This window comes from Culex quinquefasciatus, chromosome 3 (assembly GCF_015732765.1).
Source record: "Culex quinquefasciatus strain JHB chromosome 3, VPISU_Cqui_1.0_pri_paternal, whole genome shotgun sequence".
NCBI classification, from domain to species: Eukaryota; Metazoa; Arthropoda; class Insecta; order Diptera; family Culicidae; genus Culex; species Culex quinquefasciatus.
In genome coordinates, this window is record NC_051863.1 from 97,689,157 (window position 1) to 97,701,417 (window position 12,261).

The 12,261-nt window shown below is 43.5% G+C and overlaps 1 protein-coding gene across 1 annotated transcript; it reads right to left on the bottom strand.

Moving 5' to 3' along the window:
- Positions 1–10,586: 10,586 nt before the first annotated feature.
- Positions 10,587–11,727, bottom strand: LOC6051884 (ryanodine receptor). The gene is given in 2 exon segments (XM_038261030.1): positions 10,587–10,842; positions 10,844–11,727. Coding segments are annotated over 2 exon segments (1,125 nt in total). The 3' UTR covers positions 10,587–10,601.
- Between the last annotated feature and the right edge of the window lie 534 nt (positions 11,728–12,261).

The following is a 12,261-nucleotide window of genomic DNA, read 5'->3' on the forward strand; positions in this document are numbered from 1 at the left end:
TAACACAATAATAAACAAGGCAAAAGTACATTAGGCTTTATAAAGCGCTTTGCATTCAACTTCCAGGACCCGTATACTATTAAATTACTCTATATAACGTATGTCAGGCCACTCTTGGAATACTGTAGTATCGTCTGGAATCCATACTATGCCGTACACCAAGCACGTATTGAATCTGTCCAAAAACAATTCTTACTGTACGCACTACGTAAACTTAACTGGACTGCATTTCCTCTCCCATCGTATGAAGCACGCTGCATGCTCATAAACATACAATCATTACAAGAACGTCGTAAATTTGCCATGCTCTCTTTCATCAACGACATTATTTCTCAACGCATACAGTCAGCAGCATTATTTTCAGTAATACGCAATAGTATTCATGAACCAAGCCGTACTCTTAGACATTCACAACTTTTAGAATAACTGCATACACGACAAATTATTTAAAAAATTCGCCATTAAATCAAATGATGCGCTTTTATAATGAAAATTCACAGTACATACATTTCGACATGTCTAAACCGGAACTACGAAAAAATCTGTACAATAGAAATAATATCTAGTATGTAAGAAAATTGTAAGTAGTCTACATAAGCTTGACGAATAAACAATAAACAAAGAAACAATAAACATTAAAAAATTTTTTTTCTATATTTTTCATTGTTTGAAAAAAAATAAAATAAAAAAAAAGAAAAATTTTGAGCTCGATCCTAGCACATCTGTTTTTTCCATACGGTTTTGTGGGGAATTGCTGTATACCACTGCATCCTGGTCAACCTGGTGACCGTGGACGAAAGAAACAACAGTGTACAGTGTAAATAGCCACCCAAGAGAAAAACCGTGATTAAAGATGGAGTGATTTGAACGTGAAATGTTTCCGTTTCCCGCCCGCCGAGCCTGCCGTTCACGAGCTTGCCCCTGATTCTGCCGCACAAGTCGGCCCAACGCTCAAACCGGAGCGTCTACTCCTGAAGATTAAGTGAGAATCTTGCCCCTGTCGCACCCCCACCTTTGCGACTTCCTTCTGGCCAAAACCGTCAACAGGCAAGAGGCCCCTGGTGATAGGGGTTTATTCCTGCAGGGAGACGTTCAGTTCCGCTTGGGGAACTGGGCTGTTCACCCGGCCAGCCTCTTGGAAATACAGTCCACCTTGGTATCTACCTTGGAACCGGGAACCATCGCATCAAACCCAACAGGAATCGATTGCTTAGTAAAGGGAAGGTAGTGTATCGTCACAAGCTGGACCTTATCAACGACACCATAGGAAGGCGGCCTATGGAATGTTAACATTAACCTTAACATGTTAACATTAGTTGAGTGAAAAACTGCCACTGAATCCACTTTGTAAATGCCGGCCCCGATACTCTTCAAGGGTGTTCCCCTCAGGAACTGGGAAAGATTTACTTTTTACTTTTCAAGAACTTCAAGGATGAGCCGTTCATCAATGACAAATGTATTCGATGTGGCGAAAAATATCACTGAGAACAACATGGAATCATCAGGTGAGTAGATTTTGCTGTTGCATATGGATCATTTCCATGGCTTTTTCACCAACTGCTGCACTAAAAAATGACATGAAAATACCAAGTGTTGGTATTACTTGTGCAAATTCAGGTAAATTCATTCGGCTAGAAAGCCTTACATTGTATGCATTTACTGCTTTGTTTGATGTCTGAGTGAGTACAAAAATACCAGCAACAATGGAGTACCTAGAGCGTCCAATTTCCCGGGGTTACAACATTCCCGGGAAACGGGAAATTTGAAATTTATCGAAAATTGATCTTATCCTGCTTCTGATTGATATTTTGCAACAAAACTGTATAGTACTGCAACTTTAATGTTCAAAATGAGTGTAGGGGTCAATTAATGGCTTGACTGCTTATAAAAATCATACAACTTTGTAAAAAAAAAAATCTTATTATATCAATTGATTTTTTTTTTGTTAAGAAGTATTATTTTTTAAATAAAATATTGAATCAGTGAGTAAAATCCATGCTTTTTAACCATAAAAATGCTTTTAAATTTGTCTCTGTTACCATTTCAAAGGAATATGTTTAAGAATAACGTTGACTCATAAAACAAAAAAATAAAAGCATGCAGAAATCATGTTTTTCATGGCAAATAACTTGTTCTAGACCGTAATTTTATCAAAAAAAACTCATTTTAAGGATTTTTAGGCAAAATTTTGACTTTTTATCAATATCACCAAAAATTTATAGGTATATTGTTAAAAAAACTTATAAACTATGTTAAGTAAAATTTACAAATTGATTTTCTTTTTCTTCTTAAAAACTTATCAGCAACCTTAGTGATTGTGTAAAATTTGAACACATTAAATCTGATTTTAACAACAAATATTTTGTACAAAAACGCCCCAATATGCTAAATACAGTTTTCAACGCCACTAGTTTTCAAATACTATTGAAATTTTTTTTTTCCAACAATAGTGCATAGACCTTGTGTGGCCTACCCCAGTACATGTTTTACAAAATAATAATCTTGAAACAAACCTTACAAGTTGGAAATAAATATAAAAACAGAATGAAATCCTGTCATTGATACCCCGTTTTTCTTATAAGTTCAATATGCACAGTAGATTAAAATGAATAAAATTAAGTTAGGTTCTCTCATTAATATTTTTTCAAATTAAAAAAAATTAGGACCAAAAATTAAGGAAAATGTATACTTCCGCTTGAATTTCGGGAATTCCCGGGAAATTTAAAAATTTCCCGGGAAACGGGAAATATTATTTTTCGGGAAATCCCGGGAAATTTTTCCCGGGACGGGAAATTGGAAGCTCTAGGAGTACCCGATTCGAGTGGGTAGTTTGACAGTTCGCTCCATAAGTAATACACTGTTCATAACCAAACGCGTCGTGTATTCAATTGAATAAGCATATAGTGTAGAAAACAAAACTTGTAAACTTACGCAAACTGCTTTGGACTGTGATTTTCCGATTTCGACATTATATCTGAAAAGTAATATATACAGTATTTAGTTCAATTATAGTCAAATATTTGAGGCGGAGACTAAATGAAAAATATGAACATTTTATTATTATCAGAGCTGTGATTTTGACATTTACTTAATGAGCGAGTCGTTCCCTTGATGTATCAAATTACCGTAAACCGAGGTGACTTTGAAAGGATTTCAATTTGTTTTTTGGAATATTTCCCAACAGGCACCGATGGCATAATCATCATCAAAAGAAAATCATTGGACGTTCATCAAGAGAAAAAATCCAAAGGGAGCATGGCTCTCCTCTCTCGCGCACGAAAGATCGGTAAAAAGAATCTAAAAAAATCATCATCTTGATTATTCGGCGGAACATCATTTTCAATACTACACTTGCAAGTGTAACGTCACACGTCGAAAAATGACCTGTCACATTTTGAAGATGAACAATGTGTGTAAACAAAGTGAAATAAATATTTTTGAGTGGTGCTGACAAGGAAATTCACAAAAAATCATCAGCAGATTGACTTTCTTGGAGAATTTCTGGAGCGATTTTCTTTTTCGTGATTTGCCTCTTCTCTCTTTCACGGGTGAAGAAAGTTCGCAAGTGAAATTGATTTTTGATTGATTATTCCATCCCTGCCAACAGGTAAGGTTTTTCTCAAGATTGTTATTTTTTAAACATGTACTGGGGTAGGCCACACAAAGTCCATCTACTATTTTGGAAAAAAAAGTTTTTTCAATAGTGTTTAGATAAATAGTTACGTTAAAAATTCTAATCTAATCTAACCCTAGGGCATCCTGGAAAATGCCTTAGCATCCTTATGTTATTATTAAAAATTGCAGTGCCCCAATGCATTTGATTGCTTTGAAACATCACAAACGTTAAAACGGCCAGGCCAACTGCGTAAAGTTAACCGCAAAGATGATTGGTTGAAGTGGATTGAGTTTGAGCACGAATGTTCAAACCACAATACATTTCTGAATCTACAGGGGAGGAAGAAAAATGGCGTTAGAGCGATGGCGGTCGGGATCAGGGTTCACTAGGGGCGTTGTTGTGGGGGATATCATCCTACCTGGATGTCCAAACACTCGAGCAACTCCTGCTCTTCGCTGTCCGCGGAACGTAGTACGGTTTCGGGCACTTCCTGACACGTTCAGGTTCACGGCGGCCGCTGATCCAACTCCGGGACACTGGCCTTCGGCTGGGATTGACGTCAGCCTTCCTCGACGTAGAATACCGGACTTACCATAGCGCAGTCCTGGCTACTTCATCCTGAACCCCCCTTGATCCGAGACCCGTCAATTTTCCTCTCTTTTCGCCCTCTTTCGCCACCCCCTGCTGATCTCTCGTGCGATGTTTTCCACGACGACATCTGGTGGTGGCTAGCGACAACAACGCACTGCGTGGGACTGGTCGTTCTGGGAGACGTTCAAGTAGCTTTCCGTCGACAACCACGAACATCTCTTGGCACTGCATTTACACAAATACGCGACGAGTCACACCAATATCGAACACTACAGACACACTGGTTACACACTAGCGTGCACAGGGTGGGGCAACATGGGGCAACTGCCCCACCATCCCAGCAATTTGTTCTAAATTCGGCCAGGGAGCGTCCATAAACGACGTAATTTTCAAAACGTCCATATAACTGCCCCACCATGCCCTGGACACTATTTGCCGATGTTATAGCGCCACAACTCGCTCTCTTATTCAATTGCAATGCATTGAAAATAGTTACGTTAAAAACTCTTAGTTTAAATTCCGGGGTGACTTTGATTGTCATAGTTTTTCTTGCTAAGATGTTCAAACTTTATTTGTACGTTAAATGTACCATCAATAAAGTAGCTGAAATAGTTTTACATCAATGTTTATATTTAGTTAACTAAGTTTATAAGCTTTTTAGTAAAATACATATAAATTTTTGGTAAAATTGTTAAAAAGTCGGAATTTTAGGCTAGTACGCTGATCGGAAGGAAAGGGGTCAAGAAACAGCTTTACGAACAGCAGAACAAAGGAGAGGAAGCGATTTCTTGGGGCTTTTCTTCACCCTCTCTGGCTTGCTTACTCTGCCGCTGTTGCCCATTTGAAATTTTTCTTGACCGATTCCTTCCGAAGTGCGTATACCGCTTTTGCCTGAAATTTGTTAAAACAAGTTTTGTTGAGTGTGACCAGTTAATTGGATTTTGAACGTGAAATTTTCACACTGTGTCGTGGTTGTTGGAAATGGTGAAACAAGAAGATTATGACAGTTCAAGGAGCTTAGTTTAAAAAAATTAGTTTCGTTTGCGGGGTGTCGTCGTCCGGTTCGCGTCGATTCTAGCGACCTTCTTCGATGGCACAATGTTTTTCGCGGGCGCTTGTGTGTGTGCTGTTTTATATGTGTACGGAAGAAAATCGGCCTTAGGTTCGCCCAGCATGAAAGAGGGAGAACTGGTCGATGCTAACCTGTTGAACTCAGTTTGGTTCGACGACACCGATGCTGCGCTTGGTGACACCGGACAACAATGAGCTTAATTGTTCTGAACTCGGGTGAGCACGTTCTATGTTGTTTTTTGAATGAAAGTGAGAGTGAATTAATTAAAAGAATGTGTTGTGAGAGCGAGAGTCACTTCTCTTCTTGTTGCCCAATGGGCATTGGGTTAAGTTCACTGCGACCACCTGAGAAGGCTATCTTTTGTGATGTACCCTGGTTACTGTCCATACTACAAATTACTCGTATCCATTGGATCGGAAGACGAGGGGTTATTTTGCACACATGGTTTATCCCAATTCGGCGCAATACAGTCGATGAACTGTATGACCTTCTTGGGATGGGTGTGGTGCCATACATCGTACGGCGTAAGAAGGTGCGATCCAAAGAACCGCAGCCTTCGAGACACAAGTGCTCCGCAGAAGCAGAATAAATGTGCCGAGCTTTCCAGCTCAGTTAAACAAAAACGACAGAGGTTGTTAGGCCACCTGCCGATTTTGTGCAGGTGATATCTGGCAGGACAATGTCCTGTTAGAAGCCCTGCGAGTATTCGTAGTTCCCTACGCTTTAAGCCAAGAAGTTTCCTGGCAATTGAAGGACTTGGAGTGATGAAAGTTTTAGCTTGTCTCAATCCTCGCATCTCGCCCCAGATTGAAGCGATTTGCGATTGTCCCCAATTAGTTATTTCTTGCTTTACGGCACTTTTTGATATTCCAAGGAACGGCTCGGGACCCACGAAGATGTTTGATGAGCCTTGTCTGGCAAGTTCATCAGCCATTTCGTTGCCTTCAATGCCGCAGTGCCCTGGGACCCAAAACAACATGACTCTGTTATGCCGAGAAGCAAGTTCCCTGAGGGAAGCGACGCACTCCCAAACAAGTTTGGATTCGCATTTAGAGGATTTTAATGCCAATAGTGCAGCTTGGCTATCCGAGAAAATACCGATTTTTGCGTGTCTATAATTTCTCATAATACACGTCCTCGCACAGATGTGTATGGCATACACTTCTGCTTGAAAAACGGTAGGCCACTTTCCCATAGATATGGTTTCCCTGATTCGAGGACCGAAGACTCCAGCTCCAGTAGAAGTGCCCATTTTTGAACCATCCGTAAAGAAACGAATAGTTCCTTCTGGAAGTGTAGGTCCTCCATTACTCCACATTTGGCGATTTGTTTCAATCACCTCATATGGAATGTCCATGTTGGGCCTCACCTCCATGCAGTCCGAGACTGAAGTTGCAAGGGGGGAAATGTCAAAAGCCTTCACGATCCGCGAATGACCCGTTCCATCTCCTTCCACCCAGTTGTTACACCGTTTTAGTCGTAGAGCGCCAAGCGCTGCCTCCTGCTTCACATGTAAATGTAAAGGCAGAATGCATAGCATGGCTTCCATGGCCGCGGTGGGGGTTGTTTTCATTGCACTCGTTACAGAGAGACATGCCAGTCGTTGGAGCTTGGTCAGCTTCGACTGACATGTCTTCTGTTCAGTCTTCGGCCACCAAACGGTCGACGCATAGGTTACCCTAGGTCGAGCGATGGTGGTGTAAGACCAGAATGCAAGTTTCGGTTTAAGGCCCCAGGTTTTGCCGAGCATTTTGTTGCACGCCCAGATAGCAGTAGTTGCCTTCTTTACCGCATAGTCCAGATGTGCATTCCAGTTCAGCTTTTTGTCAAGGAAAAAAAAAACGAAACTATTGGCACTACGCCCCCCGGGGCATGGCCTTCCTCTAACGTGGGATTTCTGCTCCAGCGCCTCTGACGAGACAGGAGAAACCGGGACCGACGTTTTACTTCACCATCCGATAGAAGCTCAGTGGATAAGGCGGGAATCGAACCCGCGTCTCATAGCATCATCGGGATCGGCAGCCGAAGCCGCTACCCCTGCGCCACGAGACCCAAGGATTACTCCTAAATATTTGACCTCAGAACTGAAGGTCAGTTGGGTTCCTTTCAAGGTAGGCGGCCTAAGGTCGTGTTTCCTCCTGTTAGTAAACGGGATTATCACGGTTTTGTTGGGGTTTATTGTCAGCCCTTCCTGCTCGCACCACGACATGGTGCAGTTTAGAGCTGACTGTAGACGGTCCGATAACGTTCCGTCGTACTTCCCCCGGATGATTAAGACTACGTCGTCAGCATATCCAATGACTTAGTAGCCGAGTAGTGTAAGTTTTCTTAGAAGACTATCTACCACCAGCAGCCAAAGCAAAGGAGAGAGTACTCCCCCTTGCGGACAGCCTTTGGCTGCTGTTATTGTGATAGATGTGTCTCCTAGCGATGCTGAAATCTCTCTGCTCGTAAGCATAGCATGAATCCAGCTCGCAGTTGTTCCATCGACGTTCCTCGACCGGAGCGCTTCATTGATGGCTGAGTACGAAGTGTTATCGAAAGCGCCCTGAATATCAAGAAAAGCACATAGTGCAGATTCTTTATATTTCAGTGCGTTCTCGATACGTGACACTAACGCGTGTAGGGCAGTTTCGGTCGATTTGCCCGCTTGGTATGCATATTGGTGTTTATGCAAAGGGAAGTCCTTCAAGAACTCCGCCCGGATGTGGTTATCCGTGATTTTCTCCATAAGCTTCAGCAGCGTCACTGTCAGACTTATGGGTCTGAAGGCTTTTGGCATCGTGGGGTCACTTCTGCCGGCCTTAGGTATGAAGATCACCTTAACTTTGCGCCGAGAGTCACTTGAAAGTTTGAGTACCGAGATATCAAGTGAATTATGTCAGTTGACACGCTTGATTGGAATTACTGATTCCTCATTGCTTTTGGGGATCGAGCTCAACATTGAGTAGGCAATGGTAAATTGAGGAAAATATGTCGCAAACACTAACTTTATCTAGTTTTATGATTTAGACCGATTCTTTCGTGACGGGACAACGTTTGTACGCATATGTTTTCAGTTTTTTGCTGATAACTTCAAAATCTGTGAGAAAAGGTACCAATATTTATACAAATTTGGAAAGTACATTAAATTTCCAATAAGATTCACTCCAGCAAACATTTAAAAACACAAAGTTTGAGTCAAGAGAGTTACAAACGAGGGGCGTGACATTGGCCTTAATATATTAATTTTTCACATTTAATACTTTAAGGAATTAAATTCCTCTTGTCATTTTAAACATTTGACAACGTACACCTGCTTTGTTGAAAACATTGTTTTTCTTTGAGTCAGTTCGCGCGCTCGACTGTCAGTTTAGTTATGATTGTTTTGTAGCAAAAAAAGATTAATTATTTCATTTCTAGAAAGCTGTGGAAAAAGGTGCGGACGACGGAGTTGTTAACACCTGTTGAGTCCGGAACGGTAACCATGCTGTGGTACACAAATGGTGTGATTGAGTAGAGTGGGTAGTTTCCGTTGAGGCTGGCCAATTACCGGAACCAGCTACGGTTGCTGAACCAGATTGAGAACGGCGTCTATCGGGAGTGCCGTTTGGAAGCGACCGGGGTGGTGGGGAGGGGAAGTTCTGAGGAAACTGGAGAACCAGAAGTGGTTCCAGCCGAGCGTGGCCTCCAACCATTGTAAACAATACATCCTGCACGGCGTCTTTTGCACTCTTACTTCTGCCGTGTTCATCTCGAACAATAAAAAAGCGACCAAAGCGCAAATCCAACAGGAAGCATCTGCCGTCTCGAACGGCACCCTTTCCAACGCTGGTCACTTGGCGTTCTCTAACTGAACCCATCCGAGTCCCGGCACGACATCATCCCGTGGACCCATCTCAACCTGACGCACGTCCGACCGCTCTCATCCGTTGATGCTGAAGACATTCAGAACATCCTCAACAAAACCATCCTCGTGGCTCCCCGCAACAACCCTCAGCTCAAACACTTTGGCCTTCACTCAGTTTACCGCAATTTCGACGCCGTGCGCGGAATGAACTACCGGATGCACCTGAGCTTCTACGATCGTGGCCGTCTCGAGCACGTTTTTAATAGCATCGAAGTGGTCAAACCAATGGTCAACCGCATCGAGATCGCCCCCTCGGTCTACGTTACGCCCAGCAAAGGCGACGAGGACGTGTTGAAGAACCGAGCCCTAACCCTAAATGATCGTCACAAACATAGGACCAGAAATGTTTCCACTCGAGCGTGGCCTTCAACCATTGTAAACGGTACGCTTACACGGTGCCGTACTTGCTGCTTGGACCGTCCGGAATGGGCAAAACAGCAACCCTGATTGTGGGCATTGAGCAAATCTCCATTTTCAAACCGAACTCAAAAATACTCGCCATGCCCACTTCAAATGCGGCTGCGAACGAATTTATCGTTTGACTTTTGCGAAACCAACCGGAACAACGACTCCAGCGCTTCCTCCCCCTACCTTCCCCTCAACAATCTCCAACTCGTCTTCGGCAAGACAGCTGGCCAGCAAGTATAAGCAGCTTTTGGCCAAGAAATCAGACTGTCCAGATATGATAATGATATCCTCGCGTTCCACAAATTAGCCAACAAAAAAAACGCCCTGTACTCGGAGGCTGACATGCGGCTAGGCGAGCGATCCGGATAGCTAGCGGACACGAGTGTCTTTGCGGTTGCCATTCCGACCCTGATGGCGGTCCATGCGGTTGGAACTCCAGAAGGACACAATGATGAATTCAGGCTGTGGCACATAATTTGATTGTAAATTAACATAAATTGTGAAATTCTTGAGAAATTCAAGTTTTTAAAATCGTTCAATTTTTTTTCTGTTTATTTTGTTGCATTAATCGCAGTAACCAGCGAGTTCACGGAATGTCTTTCTGGAGCTGATTATTTCCTTGAATCTGCACGACGTCACGTCAGGTGCTTCCTGGTCCCGGAAGAGTTCTTATTTTGTTGTGCAGCTGGTTTTTGTCCCGTCGTGCCGATGCCGGTCGTTTTGGAGTGTGGTGCGGGTGTTAACACTTTCGAAGAAAACGACCACCATGGGAACCACTTCTAGCAGGCCGCGTTGAACTTGTTCAGCTTCCGGGGGAAGTTTGCAGTTGAGTAACAGGAACGTTTTGATCGAAACCTGCGGTTGGGAAAATACAAAACTAATATCTGCATTCCAACAGTTTTTAAATCGTTTTACCTTGTTGTTACCAATGTTGTTACTGACTCGGTTTTCGCAAGGGTTGCGCTAGCCGCCGAGTTGTTCCGAGAGGTCACTCGCGATCGATCTTTCGTCAATTTTGTTGACCGCTATCCGTCCTTCCAGCTGATTGAAGAATCGAATGATGCTCTGGCCAGCAGAAACAGGTCACCTGAACTCGATGACCTTTTTTCCAACAAATCCTGTTTACGGGCCAACTGCTTGCCGTTGTGCGTTACGGACTGCAAGATCGTACGCAGCGTCTTGAAATCGACGGCCACATAGAGCAAGTGAGCGGCGAAGAAGAAGTTGTTAAAGTTGCCCATAACCGTGAAGATAAAGTACCACAACGCCGGCCTTCCAGATCTGGTATCTCCAGTCGATGTTTGCAATAAAGTGGCAGAAGCCAACACCCTCGGTTCCTTCCTGTGTGGCAAATGCGTTTCTTTCCATTCCGAGCAAGTTCGAAATCGAGTCGAAGTCATACGTTTCACTGTACTTTGCGCGGACCTTCCTCTTGACGAACTTGTCCCAATAGTTGACGGGGAACGTTTTGGCCGAAATGACCAGCTTGTCCCAGTGGGATTTGATATCGTCGTCCTCGGGTTGCTCAGCAATGAACAGCCCGTCGAATTCCAGTCGTCGAGCAATTTCCTTTTCACGCTTGAAGATGGCCAGCGGAACCTTGAGGTGGGAGTACGCGATCAGCATGCAAAGCGATACCAAGCTGTGCAGGCAGGCGGCAATACGCATCACGTGTTCCATGTAGAAAAAGTCTTCGTCCACTTCGACCTTCTCCAGCGGATCTTCGCCGTCCTCTTCACCTTCTCCGCTACCTCCTTCGCCACTACCGCCTTCCAGTATGGCGTTAACCAGACCAGAGCCCATTCCCGATGCCAGTCCCATCAAATCCTCGCCAGATCCCTCGGCAGCTTCCTCATCGTCGCCGAATGTCGTTACCTTGTAGAACAGCAGCATAAAGTTGATTCCGAACGCCAGCACAACTGCCACGTACTTGAGGTTGTAGAAGTTTCTCGCCAGATAACTGACGGCCTTTTTCGAGTACTTGGAGAAGTCGATCTGGGTGACGGCAGCGGGTTCCTTCGGTTCGGCCGACGTCTTTTTCGACTCGGCCTCAATGCTAGCGAGCGTCGCGTCCTGTGCCTTTTGAGCTTCCGACCGTTCCTGGGCGGCCCGCTTGGCGGCTTCACCGCACAACAGATCGGCCAGTGTCATCGGAAATTCACCTGCACCTGCACCTGGAAATTCACCTGGTCCACCGTCCTCCGGGCTGCTTTCGTCGGTCTCTTCAACAGAAGACGATGGGTTCAAAGCGGGTGATTCGTGAAGCTTCTTTTTGAATATATTTTTTTCACCGAACAACAAAAACAATCACGCGAGATGTCGAACTGTCAAACGTCCTTGGTCAAACCAATGTGGTATAAAGAGAGGTGGCGTTGTTATGATCGTAAACAAAAGTTAATTTGTTAATTCCTGCAGTTAATTAATTAATTAATTTAATTTTTTACTATTGTCGCGCCCCTTGGTTACAAATGTAGCGTGACGGGACAACATCGTACAATTGGATCATTTTGATTTTCATACACAAAAGTGAAGAACTCTGCTCTCCTAGTAAGTTTTTGGAAAAACCCTTTTTAACAGTTGTTTCTAAAATAAAAAACGAAGATTTTGCTTACTGGATCACCCAATTTCGTCAAATTTTGTTGATTTGACAGGTACTTTTTTTCGTGACGGGACAACGCAGATATT